Source organism: Chiroxiphia lanceolata, chromosome 13 (assembly GCF_009829145.1).
Source record: "Chiroxiphia lanceolata isolate bChiLan1 chromosome 13, bChiLan1.pri, whole genome shotgun sequence".
In the NCBI taxonomy this organism is placed as follows: domain Eukaryota; kingdom Metazoa; phylum Chordata; class Aves; order Passeriformes; family Pipridae; genus Chiroxiphia; species Chiroxiphia lanceolata.
The window spans coordinates 16,361,860-16,379,117 of NC_045649.1; the positions used below are offsets into that span (position 1 = coordinate 16,361,860).

A 17,258-nucleotide genomic window follows, 5' to 3' on the forward strand; every position below is an offset into this window, starting at 1 on the left:
ACATCCTAAATTATCTTGCTCATAACACACAGTGCACTGCAAGGGAAAAGATAAGGGAGAGGGTTAAGCTCCCCTCTTGTGGGAGTATGGCTTCACAGCTTTGTCAAGCTACTAAAGCATCAGAAAACCACTGTGCTACCCATAAACACTGAGGTATGTGTAGTAGGTTCTGTTATGACAAGAAAGCTCTCCACAGAAGTCCACTCCAGCAGGCACATCGCATGCCAGAGACAACACGGTTTAGTTCACTAAGTGGCACTCAACACCATCAACTCCATTCCTACAGACGCACATACAGGCACGGCCTAGCGCCCATCGCCGCTCCCCGAGCTGCACCGCAGCGCTGCCAAGGGCAGCAGCCGGAGCATCACTTCTGCTGCCGAGACCCGCTGTGTTTCCTGCGCTTTCTGATGTGCTTCCCTCGAGCGAAGCGCGGGCGCCGCGGGTCGCACACCGGCCCTTCCAGCCCCGCTCGCGGGTGGCGGCTCCGGTCGCAGCCGGGCCCCGGAGCGCCCGCGGGACACGGGGGGGCCCGGCGGGACCGACCTGCCCCGCACAGCGCACACAGCCGGGCTTGGGGCTTAACACGGCAGCGCCCGACCCCGCCGCGGGAGCGGGGGGCACTGACCAGGGAGACACGCGTGTGTCCGCCCGCACGGCCCGACCCCGCCGGCGCTCCGGGCAAAGGCCGGGCCGGCACCGCCCCGCCCGCCGCGGTGCCCGGGCCGGGGCCGAGCGGCTCCCGGAGCGCAGCACGGCGAGCCAGGAGCGCTCCGATGGTCCCACCCCGGCGGGCGGGTCCCCGGAGCGGATCCCGCAGCCCCGCGCTCGCTGCCGGGCAGCCCCGGGGCAGGAGCGCTGCTCGCACCGGCACGGCCGCCTCTCTCCGCCCCGGCCGCGCAGCCCCCGCCGCCCGCCTCCCCCCGCCGCCCCGCGCCCCGGCAGAGCCCTACCGGGGTCCAGGGCGGGCCCGGCGCGGCCGCACGAAGCCAATGGCCGGGCGGCGGCGGGAGGGAGCGAGCGAGGAGCCGGGAACGCCGCGGGGTCGCTGCCTGCGGAGGCGGAGCCTGCGAGGGCTTATAGGGCCGGGCCGGGCGCTCCCCGCCATGTGACCGCGGGGCGCCCAGCTGGGGCTCGTTAAGTGACGGCGGCGGGGACCGTCAGCTGCTCGGCTGTCGCTCCCCGGAGCTTTAGCCTCCGCTTTTTTCAATTTTTATACATTTTTCTTCTCCCGTCCCTCCCGTGCGCTTGGCGCTTTTCAAAGAGCAGCGCCCCGCTCCAGCGCGGTGCGGGACGCGCGGCCCCGGGGGCGCCGCGGGCGGCGGGGGCGATGCCGCCCGCCCGGTGGGGCTCCCCGCGGCCCGACCGCGCTCCCGCCGCCGCCACCGCCTGACCGGCCCGGGGAGAGGGCGCTGGATGCAGGAACGACCCGAAAGCACCGCTTGCCATGAGTGCTGGTAGTGCCCGGCTCGGGCAGCGCCCGCGGCCCGGCACAGGGTAGTCGGGCAGGCAGGCGGGCGGGGGCGGCTCCGGGCGCACCGCGACCATGGTGAAGGAGGAGTGCAAGGCGCTGCTGGACGCGCTCAACAAGGTGACCGCCTGCTACCGGCACATGGTGCTGACCATCGGCGGCACCTCGGACTCCCAGAACCTGCGGGAGGAGCTCAAGAAAACCCGGCAGAAAGCCCAGGAGCTGGCGGTGGCCAATAGGAACAAGCTGACCACGGTCCTGAAGGACAAAACCGTGAGTAAGGAAGATAAAGCCGAGTTCGAGAGGCTATGGGTGATTTTCTCCACGTGCCTAGAGATCCTGGAGATCGACATGAGGAGAGCCCTGGAGCTGGGCCACGAGTTCCCGCTAAACGTCCCCAAAAAGCACCTCATCCAGACGGGAATGAGCGGGGGAACCTCTGGCGTGGCCGCCAGAGCCATGAGCGTCCAGAACATGAAATACGAGGCCGAGCGCAATATAGACGTGATGGATTTGAAAGACCTCGAGAACGAAATCAACCAGGTAGGAGAGATGATGTACGAGATGGAAATGAAGGTCAATGTCCCCCAGTGGACAGTGGAGGCTAAGCAAGACCCGGGGGCTGAACTAAAATCCACCATCAGCGTGGGCGCTTCTTCTATTGGCATGATCTCTGTGGAGGAAAATAAATCCTTCTGCGATATCAGCAAGGTTCTAGCTGGGATTGTGTTCTCTGCTGTGCTCATTATCGCCATTGTCCTGGCAGTGTGTGTGGTTAAACTGTCTTAGGGCGGTGCGAACTCTGACATGAGCGACCCCCTCCAGGTCTGCTTGGAGTGTTTCATGCCTCACCTTTAATTTCAAAATGTGTCATTGGATGAGGTGAGAATTTAAACGGAGCACTTGAAAGAACAAGGCAGAACTTTTCACCTCTCAGTATCCTAAAATGCACGATTTGCTTCTTCATGCTTTTTGAAGAAAAGGGATGCAAATCAGCCTGCAGAGTAGGATGTCTTCATTTGCTGGACTTGTAACAGTTAACTGAAGTATCAGGGTATTATCACTACTGGCTGTAACAGGGATTTGTCTGCTATTAATAGATCACTATTCTCAGAAGCCTGTATTTTTTGTTGTTTCATTAGGCTCTGGTGTTTGCTGCTGGTCACTGTTTACAGTATTGGAGAGTAACACAAACTTGGAGGTTAACACGGGTGTTTTGTTTGACCAAGTGGATAGAATACTTTTTTTCTCCCCCCATCAAATACACAAAATATTGTTTCAGTGGAAGAAAGGGGTAAGGATGAAAACCCCAATAAAAGAATGTGACCAACCTCTGTTCTTGATAAAGTGAATGGTTGGGGAGAGGGGAGAAAACAGAACAAGCAATGTTTGTTGATTTAGACTGGATTGTACAGAACCCAGTTGCATGAATTGGCACAGCACATGTGAATGACTAATCGCTTTCCAAATCCAGAGAGAAAAACGGGAGAGCTGCGTGTTCAGAAAAATACTAGCAAGCCTTGTGGTTCTCATTCACATTTACCACAATTTTATCTTTCCCTGCAGAAAGGCCGATTCTTGCCACTGGTTCGAATTTTTCTTTCTGTGGCAGCAGTTTGCACTTTACAATTAATTAACTACGAAAACAGGAGAAACGAATGTACCCACAGCAGACACAGTAACATTTAAAAATAGATTTTAGCAAACAAAAATCAGATTCAGTTAAAGCAGACCTTTCCAACAGGATCCCCTCTCCTGTTGCGAGGCAGGGACTGAGGCTGTATGGGTACTGTCACATTTCTGCAAGCTCCCAGATTCTTTGCAGAATGTGTCTCTTTGCTAAAAATGCGTCTCAGTTTCATATCTCATTCATGTCTGATTAATCATCTGGGAAACAGGAAGCCTCTAGGATTGATCCCATTTGATACACTGCAATTTTGGGAAGTAAATGCAACAGCGTAAAACTTCTCAGCACTTTCCTATAAAATTGTAAACATTTAAATGTAAAGTTGGGGGGACAGACACTAACTTTGTAGAGAAGCTTCATAATGTTTTGTAGAAGGACTATGTGTTATGGTTATTTATTAGATAACTTATGGAAGTATCTTCTATTACTGTGAACACACACTATCCGTTCAGGAATGCTTGGTACATGCACTACAGTGCCATAGGTGTATGAGGCACTCCACAGCCAAATATAAAGATCCCATAATATTGGGGGTTTAGTAAGTCATTCTTCATTGTTTATTATGGACATATTATCAAAATAATAATCAGACATGCTTTGTGAAGTTACTAGACAACAGTCTTCATGCTTGTTAAATAAAACTGACAACACTCGTATAAACACCTAATATTTTTGAGTTAAGAACGAAACATACCTTGAAAAACTGCAGTAAACAGTTTATTCTTTAAAACTTAGGAGAACTGGATTTGGGAGAAAAAAGTGTATTTGAATTTGGTCACTTGTAGGTGAGAAAAAAATAGTAAGCAGAGGCCTGAATTAAAAGCTATGGACTATCCTTATGTTGAAGGATAATGTGAATTCTGCACACTTATCCATTCTAACTCCATTCTCTTGGGAATTCACAGTGTTACAAGACAACTCCACATTCCTTTCTGTCGTGTTTCACTCATTCCATAGGATATGTTTTATATGTAGTTAATCTATGTTCATAGAGATCTCTGACAGCTTTCTAACAAAGTCAAGTCTGTATTGGTGCTACAGCTCCAGCCTGCCTAGACAAGGTGTAATTCCTGTGTGTTCGTTTAAATGAGATGATCTCCTTCACAATCACAGTGAGGAAACATATTTAAAGAAAATGCAGCAAAAGCTGCAGGAGAATGTACAGATTTGGATTGCCACCACTAGTCACTAAGGATCTGGGGTATTTTCACTCTTTGCGCTCTCCTTTTACTTAGTTCACAGGAAGGTGGATAAGCAGTTGCACTCTATTCTGTGCTGCTTCAAAACTCCATGTACCTTGTGAAATCAGATCGTTTAATCACGTGTTTTCAAAGCCCAAGTAATGCAAGTGTGGTTTCTGGTGGATAAATAAATGGTAACACTGACAGCATTCATTATCTTGTATCTCGGTATCTCCTAGACACTTAACCATAGATAAACAGTTTATCCATGGTTAGTTGTGCAGAAGAATTTTTAAGACTAGGCAATGTCATCTTCTAAAGCAAGCCTTAGTGAGTTGATAAATTGGAAGTTTTCAGTCCATTGCATTTTTTCAATTTTGACTTTTTGCTACAGGACTCGAATTCATATAAGTGGCCTATAAATATATATCTTGCTTTATTATGAATAGGCACACAATTAGAACTTAAAGGACAGGCCTTGGAAAATGAATTTTCAAATCATAAGACAAAACACAGATGCAGATTTATTCATCATTAGTGTGTTCCTAAAAATCTCTATCATATTTAGGCCATCTGAATAGAATTCTAAGAGAAAATTGGCACTGCTGACATTGATAATGTTCCTGCCACTCATCTCCTACACTTGATACAAATGTTTGTTCCATGTGAGAGTTCTGGCACGACAGTGCACAAACCCAAAACAAATGAAACCACCATTGCCCAAAAGTACTGAGGCTTCTTTGAAATTAAGAAATAGAGATGTAGATTTGCAGTCTTAATTTTTTCCTCCTACTGGAACGCAACAGAAAGGAGACTGAAAATGCTATTTTGTAAGTGAAAAATGGGAATTGATACTTCAAAATACTCTATATTTAAACAGCATGATGAAAAAGCACATACTCTCATGCTGATCAGTGAGAATGTAATTGTAGTACAAAAGAAGATGGTTATTCATTAACTTCAGTGTTGACCTACTCACATTAAATTTGCTGTATACTGAAATCTTATTCCTGACTTGAATTCTACTGGTTTTGCCTGTGCATGGGTGGTATTTTCTACACTTTGAATAATGCAAACCTGTTACTGTCACTATTTATTTAAAAATAAAGTACCTCCTTATAACTTACTGGTTGGCTTGCAGCAGTAATTCAAACCAAACCAAACCGGTTGGACTGAGTCCAGAGGATCAGAGGGATCCCAAGATCAGAGGAATGGAGCAGCTCTGCTATGAGGAAAGCTGAGAGGATTGGGATTGTTCAGCCTGGGAAAGGCTGAAGGCTCCGGGGTGACCTAATTGTGGCTTTTCAATGCCTGAAGGGAGCCTGCAAGGAAGATGGAGAGACACTACTGACAAAGGCCTGGAGTGAAAGGATAAGAGGGAATGGCTTCAAACTGACGGACAGCAAGGTTAGATTGGAGATTAGGAAAAAATTTTTCCCTGTGAGGGTGGTGAGGCCCTGGCACAGGTTGCCCAGAGAAGCTGTGACTGCCCCATCCCTGGAAGTGTCCAAGGCCAGGCTGGATGGAGCTTGGAATCACAGAATCAACCGGGTTGGAAAAGACCTCCGAGATCATCACGTCCAACCCTTGATCCAACACCACTGTGGTTACTAGACCATGGCTTGGAGCAACCTGGGATAGTGGAAGGTGTCCCTGCCCATGGCAGGGGGTAGAATGAGATCTTTAAGGTCCCTTCCAACCCAAACTATTCTGTGTTTCTATGAAAACCTGGAATATTAGAACAGCTTGTCACTAAGCTCTTAGAAACCAAAGTTCCTATTTCAGCCACAGTAATAAAACAGTACTAAACCCTCTCATTAACAGTTTTCTTAACATAAACACACCCTTCTCAAGCTCATAAAGTTGAATATAGTGATGTAGCTTGATTTATACTGCAAGGGAATCAGCAGTGTGAAAAGTCAGGAAATCTCTGCCTTAGGAAACAGCTACAATAACATTCAGGCTCACAGATGACACTGCCTTCAGCACTGCTTGCTCAGTGGTAAGTACAGAACCATTGGCTTGGACAATTGAAAACCAGGGAACATATTAGACCAGAACAACGGATTAAATTCTCCTTGTGTTAGGATCCAAATTGTCCCTTTCAGCCAGCAAAGCTGGCATTTACTTTAGCAAAAAATACACACAACCTAAGGAGCGTGAAATTTGGTCCTGCGGTATTGACGGCAACAACGATCAGCAGTTGTGTCACACTATCAGAACTGAGTCTGTTAAATGCAAAAAATTGTAATTTCATTCCAGGATTTCCAGTCTATCACCATAAAAACTCTTGACATTGTTTTTCAGTTTACTAACCAAAGGAAGACAGAACCATAATTAAAGTGATTCTCCTTATGTGGGAAACAATGTAACATCAAACTTCTGCACTATGAAAATAAAATTAGATTTGCAATTCTTCACGTAAATATGACAGTATTTTTTACAGTAATGCAATTATTTAAAACTGGACTAAATGACTGATGTAATTATCTTTCGGATTAAAAATTAAACACGTGCTTATTGTTTATACTCCAAGAGGGCTGGTTATGGCTTGCTTTCCTTCTCTTGGAAGGTTTCTATTGCTTATGTCCACCTTTCAGAAACACCTTCTATTTAAGTGCTAATGGAACTCCTAGTCAACATATTTACCCTTCACAGATTTTCATTATGTAAAAAGTCATCCAGTAAGACCAGTGGATTACAGATCTCTAAGTGCTTTCTCTCAATACGATTATATAAGTCTTTTAATGCAGGAAGAGATCTGGACAAAATAGTAGTCTACACGTGAGCAGCATTTGCTATGGTAAATGTACAATAAAAGTGGGATTACAAAAGAATGTCTTTCACATAAAATTATCTGCATGTGTTTATGGAAGGACAAAAAAAGGAAGGAGATGGATGTATGTAGTAAATATGTTGGCGAAGTTTGCTTTCTGTTAAATCCAACAGCACCCCAACGTTAAGCTACAGCTTCTCTATAAAACGAGGGAGTATCTTATGTCCAGTGGGACAAAGAATATAAAATATCCCTGAGTGGAACTGACCATCTATTCTTTGATTAACTCAGTACAGAGTAAGAGTAAAATTATTTTTATTTGATACACATTGATACCAATTTTACAAAAGACAAGCCTTTTTTTCCTCTCTCAGTTTCACACTACGAGGGACTTTTTTTCTGGAAAAAGGCAGTCCCACAAGGCTGGATTCCATCATCCATCCTGACAGCTTTCTGCTGGAATGCAGCTTCATTAGCTACCACTGATGGAACCTGTGGAAAGGTGAAAAGTCACATGGCATTTAACCAGCGTCAAGGCTCCTGTGGATCTCCTCAGCCAGCCAAGCAATGCTTGCTGGAAGCAATGTGACTGAAAGCAAATGCAAATTCCGTCACAGCACCTCCGAAATTCTGCCACCCACAGAGGCCAGTAGGCAAATGCAACTATGTTTATTGCTCCTTCCAGCAATTTGTCAGAATATCTACTATGGTTTTCCCAAAGTGACAGAAATTGACTTTTTGAGCCTCCCCAGGGTCAGGTGGGTTCTTTGGTTGGTTTGTTTGTTTTCTTTGTTTGAGTTGTATGTTTTATTTACATTGTATTGCCTGGCGTTGTTTATCATGTACTTAATAATAACATCTCCACCAAATCAAACAAACAAACAAATCCTCTCAAAGCTAGTTCTAATTCAACCACAAAGAAATGGAAGTCACAATCATAATATAAATACGGTCTGTCATTTTGGTAATTTTTCCACTGTGCTTTAAATTATCCCTGGAGTCTACACTCACTCAGGTCTGTCTCTCACACACATGTTCAATGAACATACACAGTTGAACCCATTGATGTGTCACAGCACTAAGGAATTACATAGCCAAAAACATGGCTTTAAAAATTATGGGGTTTTTTTTGTAAGAACAGTAAACATCAGATCTTACAGCCATCTATAACTGTCTTAGGGAAAGAAAATTCAAATGCAATTTCTTTGTATGATCCAGAAGACTCTATACATAAATAGCATAAAGGTTGGGGGGAAAAAACAAGAAAGGGGGCAATGAGAAAAGACAAAAGAAAATATTTAACTATTTATACTGTATAAAGTGACTGAGGACTAGCAGAGACACCAAACATGATACTCCCTTAGCAACTTAATCTAATATGCTAATTGCAGGTGTAACTTGAGTTATAAATACACATTTGAATTCGGGGTCCTAGAGGGAATGCTCCAAATCATTCCTCATATAAGGCATCGCTACTCAGTCTGGCGAGAAATTATATGTGTGAAAACTATTCATGTAATTAAAAGCTGCAGAATTAGAACCATAATTTCTGTTTCCAGAAGACACGTAATCCATTATGCGGCTGTTGCAAATAGAACATTTCCAGTTGTTAATACTATCTGTAACCTAGTTTTCTCATCTGCTTTATTTGTTGGAATATAATTTTGTATGAAGGTAGCTGTATTTTTAATTTTCTTTTTAGTCAGTCTTTGTAATGGTGGTATAATCATAAACCTGCATTTCCTAGATTTGACATTTATTCACAATGTGTACGGAAGTAACTGGAGTAGGGAAGAATGTTTGCCTTGACTTGCACTTGGCTATCTTTGAGCCCAAAGGACTGCTTCAGATGCTGAGCACAGTCCTGAACAATGCAGTAAGCACAGCACTGCAGCTCTGCTGACAGCCCTGGTGTTCTCTCTGTGTCTGAGGTTGCAAACAGCAGCCTACGTGCAGCCACACATTCCACTTCCACTCCCCTGCACGAATGCCTATGAAATCAGACCCGCCAGATTTAATACCAGTGGATACCAATAAAACTAGAGGAATGGGCCACCACATTCATCAGAAGGATGGAGCACCTCTCCTACAAGGAAAGGCTGAGAGAACTGGGATTGTTCAGCCTGGAGAAGAGAAGCTTTGGGGTGACCTGATTGCAGCCTTCCAGTGCCTGAAGGGAGCCTGCAAGGAAGATGGAGAGACACTATTGACAAAGGCCTGGAGTGAAAGGACAAGGGGGAATGGCTTCAAATGGATGGACAGCAAGGTTAGATTAGATATTAGGAAGAAATTCTCAGCTGTGAGGGTGGGGAGGCCCTGGCACAGGTTGCCCAGAGAAGCTGTGGCTGCCCCATCCCTGGAAGTGTCCAAGGCCAGGCTGGACGGGGCTTGGAGCAACCTGGGCTGGTGGAAGGTGTCCCTGTCCAGGGCAAGGGGGTGGAATGAGATGGTCTTTATGGTCCCTTTCAACCCAAACCATTCTATGATTCTATGACTTGTTTGCCAGGACATTCCTGCTTTGCATACTAGAACTTGTGAGACCTTAAACTGTCCTAGATAAGAAAAAAAAATCACAAAAAAAAATTCCACTTAGAAACTTAACATTGCTATTCTCTAGTACCAGATTTTCCTAGGTATATTCCAGGGCTATCAGATATTGCATTTTTGCCATAGTAAGACAGTTTTGTGTATGTTCTGGTATCACAGCTGATTTGAAAGTGACACTGTTCATTATTGGTACATGACTACTTCCTGTTTAAAATGCCTTTACGCTGAAATGATCAGACTTAATGGACCCTAAATCTTTTTGATCAGCCATCAAGCTCATTGGACTTTAAATCTTGAAAACCCTCAGTAGTTTATTAATATTTCACTAGTAAAGCAGCTTTTAGGCAAAGCACATCCCTAACAAGATGTATACTTAACACAGTAAAATAGTTAACTACACTAGGAGTGAAAAAGGCAAACAAATACAAGGAGAACATCATTATTTTAGGTTCAAAATACCCTCTAGTAGGAAACAGGCACACTAGTGGGCCTTGTGATTCCATTGCTAAGATGGTAATCACAGATGAGCAATAAGGATTAAGTTAGTATGAAAAAGGGACACACAAGTTACAAGATGTCATTGGTTTTGTCTGTATATTCAGTGATGAACACAGGAAGGAGAGGGAGGGCAGGCTTGTATATTGTCGGGCCACATGTTTTAGCAACATCAGCAGGCTGGCAGCAGGGTGAACTTATGGCCCAGCTGTGTCTGGGTACCCCTCAAGTTCAATTTTGGGTTTGTCAACTGACATATTCCAGCATCCCACTAATTCAGTTGCTTCTAAACATCCTTTCAGTTCCGGTGACACACATCTCACAGGCATCAAGTACATGCTCACATACAAAATCAAATGGAGAAGTTGTCAGAAGCATGTACAGGTATGTGGGTATTTGCCAAACGCAACCTGGCAAGAGAAGGATCATGGACAGGAGGAGGATTCCCCATGTTACATGCAAACACCATTCTTACATTTCTCAACCTGTGTCATCAGCTTTCTTCTGCTTAAACAAATTAAGAAAAAATGTTAAATTAACAAAAATATTTCCTAAAGGTTCAAAGGACTTTTTCCTGGCTTTGCTATCTTGCATGAATAAACGTTTTTTTTTTTCAGGTAACAAGGTACTTAAAAACCTCAAAACGGAAGACCTCTGTATAATCATTAACTAAAACTCTACACACTCCTCCCCCTGGAAGCCTACTAGAACACATTCAAACAACTTAGCGCATGCTACGTTTAATTACAGACCTAAAATGACTTTTGTTATCAGCATGGCTTGCTATGGAATTGAGATAAGGAGATTTCTGCGAGGCCAGCTGGCGGGTCAGCAGCGGTATTACGATTACAAATCCGAGTCCTTGGTTTCTGACCCGGGGCTGACTCCTGGGGCTGCAACTACAGCCCCTCCAGCGGTACTCGGGAAGACTCCGGGCTCCGAGGAAGCTCAGCATTTACGCGTCGTCGCGCTGTAAATACACTCGGGAAGCGCGAGATGCCCCAAGCCGTATTTCCCCAGCGAACCGAAAGCCATCGATACCGCCTCGTTCCTCTCGGCCGTTCTGCCTTAACCCCCCTGCGTTTCCTTAAGCTTTCGCCCTCGGAGGACACGCGCTACTCACCGGCTTAGGGCTGATGCGGGCTGAGGCACCCCGGCCGCCGGCCCGCCTCCTCCATCCCTCCCTCCGCGCGGTCCCGCCCCGCTCCCGCGGCTGCAGTGGCTCCTCCGGGAGCGCAGGCGGCGGTGCCGCCCGGCCGCCCCCGCGCCCTCGGCCCGGCCGAGATGAACCCGCGGCTGCGGCACTGGCGGGAGGCGGCGACGCTGCTGCTGGCGGCGGGCTCGCCGGGCCGCCCGCCGCGCTGCCCGCTCGGCCCCTTCGACTACGAGCTGCTGCTGCTGCGGCGGAGCTCCCGCAGCGGCTTCATGCCCGGCGCCCACGTGTTCCCGGGCGGGCTGGCGGAGGCGGCGGATTTCTCGGCCGAGTGGCTGGCGGTGCTGCCCGCCGCGCCGCGCTGCGGGATGGGCGCCGTGAAGCCGCCGCCGCCCGGCGGGGTCCGCGCCCCGCTCTTCGCCACCGACCGGGAGCGCCTGGGCTCGCCGCTGCCGGGGGAAGTCGCCTTCCGCATCTGCGCTCTCCGGGAGACCTTCGAGGAGGCGGGGATCCTGCTGCTGGTGCCGGGCCGCGGGCCGGCCCCGCCGCTGCCCGCCGAGCGCCTGCCGCCCGCCGCCGAGCTCGGGCGGTGGCGGCGCCGGGTGCAGGAGGACCCGTCCTGCTTCCTGCAGCTGTGCCGGCACCTGGGCTGCGCCCCCAACATCTGGGCGCTGCACGAGTGGAGCAACTGGCTGACGCCGTGGGCCGCGGCGGCCGCCGCTATGACACGGCGTTCTACCTGTGCTGCCTGGAGGAGCGGCCGCCCCACGCCTCGCAGGACGACCAGGAGGTGACGGCCGTGCTGGTAAGAGGGTCCCCCGCGCCGCGGGGACGGGGATGCCTGGGATGCTTGCGCGGTCCGGATGCCTGGGATGCCGCACGGACCGGCCGGGGGGTAGTTCCGATGGGCACGGGCGCTCCTGGCCCCAGAATCACAGTCAGTTAAGGCTGGAAAAGATCTCTGAGATCGAGTCCAACCTTTGACCGAACGCCGTGGTGTCAGCTAGACCTTGGCACTAAGTGCTACATTCTGATCTTCCTGAAGACCTCCAGGGACGGCGACCTCCGCCGCTCCCTGGGCAGCTCATTCCAATGTTAATCACCCTTTCTGTGAAGAAATCTTTCCTCATGGCCACTCAGAACTTCCCCTGGCGCAGCTTAAGCCTCTTGTCCTATGCTTCCAGTTCCCTGGGTGCGAGCCCGTCCCCCACCTGGCTCCGCTCCCCCCTCCTGTCAGGGAGCAAGGAGATCGAGGAGGTCCCCCCTGAGCCTCCTTTTCTCCAGGCTGAGCCCCCCCAGCTCCCTCAGGGCTCCTCACAGGACAGATCGAACAGTCCATCAAAGCCATCCTGATAACGCGCCCTTAAGACGGGAGGAAAGGGAAGGGAGGGGACCCTCTCCCCTGCACCCCTGGAGCTGCGGGAAGGGAGGGGACCCTCTCCCCTGCACCCCTGGAGCTGCCACTGCCCCCTCACCAGCGGTGCGGCTGGAGCAGCTGCTGGCAGAGGGTGTTCTGTGAAGGTCGTTTTACCTGACACAGGATCCGTGTCCTGTCACATCACTTTCTGCTTGAATTACCGTCTCTTTCAAAGGCGGATGACAAGTATCGCTTTTTTAAACGTTCATTCGTGCAGAGCAGGGAAGGATTCTCATATGCCCTTAACACAGTATGCTGGGAGAGATCCGTGTGGGATGTACAGGTATAGTCCACGGCTGAAAGAGATGCTAGTAATTTTAGTTTTCCAGAGTTAGTTGGAATATTTTAAGTAACATACAAACTTGCTGAAATAGTCTATTACAAATTTTGAAGCTTTGGGGTTTTTTACCTTTTTTTTTTAATTAAGTGAGCAAAAGTAACAAACTTTACAAAGAAACTTCTTTTATGGTCAGTTACATTGGGGTCCTTAAGTTTTTCTAGAATTCTGAAAAGTTCAATAGCAAGTTAGAAGTAGATGAGAAACCAGACAGTTCTGTAAAAGCTTACCTAACAATTTTGGTATCACTGATGCTGCAATATGTATTTTTAACAGATTTTCTACAGAAACTCAAAAGTACCTGAGATCTCATCTTCAAAAGGGTTCATGTTGGTTATAATTTTGCTAATAACAGCATAAATGCACTGCAAATGCTTATGCATGCATTTATATTACCAATTCACCATGTGGGACGAAATCAGATCACCAGTAGTTTAAACATGCAGAATAAGCTTGAATAGCTGGGTGTTCACGCTCTGAAAACAATGCATGTAAGAAGCAGATGTTTAGAGGTACTTTTAAATCTCAAAGCATCAGTAGCAACCTCTGGTGGCACTGAATTTAATGTTTGCTGTTGGTTTCAGTAGACTTCTAGTCAGTTCCCTAAACAAACGTTGGTTTCTAAACCTGGCATGTCTAGGTGTAAAAAAAACCAACTTATTTTATTGGAAAGAAAGGAGTAACTTTTATAGATGACTTACATTTTTCAATTTCAACATTTTTTTGTTGCTATTTTGTTATAGTTTATACACGGGGGTTTTTTGTGTTCAGATGATGTTGCAAGCTCTTTTTCTGTAAAGCTTCCTTGCTAATGATTTTCAGGCTACTCAGACTTTCTATCTGCTGATGAAACTACTGTTTCAAGGCTTGTTTTCATCTTACAGTGGTCATCGCCTCCAGAAGCCATTGAACGCTTTAAGTCTCAAGAAATATGGTTTCCTCCGCCGCAGTAGTCTATGAATTTTGTAGGCTCGCAACTTCTCTTCCCTCAGTGAGTTACACAAGTTCAGCTCTGAGCGAGCTCTGGAGGGCTGTGAGCACTGGGATGCCGGTGATGCTGACTGCTTCTGATGGCTCCATCCAGCTGCTGCCAGGTAAGGGAACACCTGAGGTTCTCTTAAATATACAGCATCTGAAGCCACATGACATAAACCATCTGTAAGGAAATACTCTTTAAGTTGTGTTTGTGCCGTGTGGTTCCTTGTCTGCTCCAGTTCTGACAGTGGCTGCTGTCAGAGACGAGCCAGGGGGTCACAGACAGCACACTTGTTTCTTACTTATAATGTCATCGTCTCACCACTGTCATAATGTTTATTTATGAAGAAATTCTAGCATTTTGGCTTTTTTTAATCTGAAGGATGTATTTAGAACTCCTCCTGTTTAGTCCTTTTCAGTGGGAATTCTCATTTCCTTCAGTTATCCGTTTGTCTTTGTAAGGACAAGGGACTCGAGCACAGCTGCACTATCAATCCTCACAACTGCAGTGACAGGGCACTGCACTAAAACAAGACATTAAGTCACCCTCCTCCTGCCCTCTCTCCTATTTAAGTCTCTCTCATTTCATAATCATGTACAAGCAGCATTAAGAAAAGCTGCAGGTAGTATTTATTATTTTCTGATTGCTTTTCATTAGGCTTTCTCTTTTTTTTTTTTGGTCACAATAGACCTCTAGGATTTCTGTATTTGGGGTCTATTAGGAGTCTTGCACAAAAGTAGTTTGCCTTGATATGGCCAAAACACTGTTTTTCATCAACAAAACAAAGCTGCTGTTCTTAGTACACTTGAAAAAGCATTTGTCCTGTTCTCCACCTGTTATATAAACTCCTATCTCCCCAGGCTGCAATTATAGCATATTAATGCTATCAGGAGCTCTGGAACATTTAAGTAAACACCTCAAATGTGCACTGCAGTTTCACTGATAGACGCTTCTGGAAATTTATGGCTCTAATTTTAAATCTGAAGATGTTTACAGGCAATTTACTTTTGCATTGCAAAATAGATTTCCAGTGAGTTTTATGTCCAATAAATATTAAAAAATTGCCAGTTTCGCTCAATGAAAAAGCTGAAAAATACAGTTGGCCATCTATAACTTAAACTTTTTTTTTCTACCCCTAGGAGATGAGTTATATCCAGAAGATCCAGATTATACAGGAGAAAAGAAAACAATTATGTCAACAGATAAGAAGATTGAGAGCTTATGAAAGAGGGCAGTATATTTCACAGGATAGTAATAAAAACCACCCACAATTATGCTGTCTATGTTATATTGAAGCAAAATATAAGCATATCAATCCACTGATGATAAACTTGATAGTTCAGATTACAACAGCAAATTGTAGTACGTGTTGGTTTAAATCTAGAACAATACATATTCAGTGTGGTTTTGGTGCTTTCTGACTGTTGCCAAGTAGTCAGGAAAATATTTCTCTGTCCTGCCAAAGCATTTTGTCTGTGTGTGTGTTTGTGTTGTCTGATTTATGTGTACCTAATTCTCTGAGTCTTTGAAAAAGTTGTGCCACTGATAAGTCACAAAGCTCCTTTTCTCACTGAAAATTTTAAGTATGTATTTTGTTCAGAACAAGCATATTTTGAGTTGAAGAATTCTTTTACTATGCTTCCCAAAGTTACCTATTAGATAAGTGCAATGTGTGTCTACAAATGAATGAAATCTCTCATTCCATATTTGTTGACATCTCCCAATCTAGTCTCTCTTTCATTTTTGGGAAAAGCAATGTGTGTCTGTATATATAGAGAGATTTATTAGCTAAAATACAATTTTTAAAATAATGTTATAAAGTTCATTTTTATATTTGATACACCTAAATTCTTTTTACTAGTGGTAATTGTACAAAACTTTACAATTTCCAAAGGTAGAGATAATTTAAACAAAGTCCTCTATCAGATCAAGTGCATTATTTTTATTGTTATATTTTTTTATCTTCAAGTTATTAGCAATTTAAAAAAATAGAAAAATTTAATTTTTTAGCTCCAAAAAGATACCCACAACTTAAGGGAATAATGTTCCTCCTTAGAAACACTCACTTCCATATTCCAGCATCCCACATTTTGCTTCTTAACTACTTTACTAAATATATTTGAGATTTAAGAACTTCAGAGGAAAGACTGCTGCTTAATGTTTTGGTTTGGATTTTTGATTTGTTGGATTTATCTTTTTTTTCATGTCATAAGTGGAGTCAGTGGAGCAATGATGTAAATTCTTTATCTGGAAGAAGAATGAGTGATGACTTGAGATAAGTCAGTAAAGTTGTTCAGAAGGCTTTGTTCCAGTTTTTTGTTCTGTGTTCCAATTAAAACTTGCTGCAACATCTTCATTAAATTGATTTGTAGTATTCATTTGGATTGGAAAAAAGTGTGTCTCCTGTCTCAGAACATGCCCAGATTGTTGTTCATTTTGCAGAGCTCGTTGAGGTTTGTAAACCTCTCCTGAACACGGACCATGGGAAGCAGAGCACTGTGTATAATGTATATTATGCAGTACAATACCTCCTTCCAAATATTCTGGCCAGGTGGGATATTCCCTATTCTCCAGTCACTGCCATGACTTTTCAAGTACAATGGGGAGTGCTTTAGGACCCAGGCTTGCCATTACCCTCAGAATCCTGGGATGCATCTCATCATGTTCCAAGGACTTATCTATGTTCAGGTTTCTCAGATGGTTTTGAACTTGGTTTTCTCCAACAAGGGAAGGTACTTTTTTCCCCTACCCTGAGGTTCTGGGACTTGAGAGATGTGGGAAGAGCGACTGCCAGCAGAAACTGAGGCAAAAAAAATTGTCAAACGTCAAAGAAACCCTGTGAGCCGTTTCCCTGTGGGATCTCCTGTCTGATGGATTGGGGGTGGGGGGTGTACATTTGCTTAAGTCCTCCTTTTGTGATCAACACACCTCTAGGAGCTATTACTATTATTCACATCCCTTGCCACATTCAGCTCCAGCTGTGCCTTAGCTCTCCTGATCCCACTCCTAAACACCCAAGCACCATCCCTATTTTCTCCCTTATGGATACATATTCCCGCTTCCAGTGCTGGTCTTTTTTTCTTTTCTTTTTTTTTCCTGTTGTCCCTGCATTAGTTAAAAGAACCACCAGCATTTTCAAATTACCATTATCTCACAAGTGTCTCTGCTACAAAGGAGACTTTAAGTCTCAAATAATTCCCAAACTCCAAAAACTTATT

At 45.6% G+C, this 17,258-nt stretch overlaps 3 protein-coding genes across 5 annotated transcripts in view; 2 read left to right on the forward strand and 1 right to left on the reverse strand.

Annotated features, from left to right (window-relative positions):
- ANKRD27 (ankyrin repeat domain 27) overlaps window positions 1-11,461 on the reverse strand; it is a 54,279-nt gene extending 42,818 nt beyond the window's left edge. Inside the window, exon 1 of one of the 3 annotated variants that reach the window (XM_032701454.1) lies at window positions 11,281-11,461. The gene's annotated coding sequence lies outside the window, so the exon portion shown is untranslated. Of the gene's footprint in view, window positions 1-296; window positions 692-953; window positions 1,049-11,280 lie in introns of those variants that run through there. The other 2 variants (XM_032701452.1, XM_032701453.1) reach the window with 2 other exon arrangements.
- RGS9BP (regulator of G protein signaling 9 binding protein) lies at window positions 1,329-5,465 on the forward strand. The gene has a single exon (XM_032701458.1). The coding sequence runs from the start codon at window positions 1,547-1,549 to the stop codon at window positions 2,258-2,260; it is 714 nt and encodes a 237-aa protein (XP_032557349.1). The 5' UTR covers window positions 1,329-1,546; the 3' UTR covers window positions 2,261-5,465.
- Window positions 11,439-16,401, forward strand: NUDT19 (nudix hydrolase 19). Its single transcript, XM_032701457.1, is given in 10 exon segments — window positions 11,439-12,009; window positions 12,012-12,115; window positions 13,949-14,014; window positions 14,017-14,035; window positions 14,038-14,108; window positions 14,110-14,158; window positions 15,180-15,254; window positions 15,257-15,325; window positions 15,328-15,363; window positions 15,366-16,401. Coding segments are annotated over 10 exon segments (1,095 nt in total). The 5' UTR covers window positions 11,439-11,441; the 3' UTR covers window positions 15,404-16,401.
- Window positions 16,402-17,258: the final 857 nt, after the last annotated feature.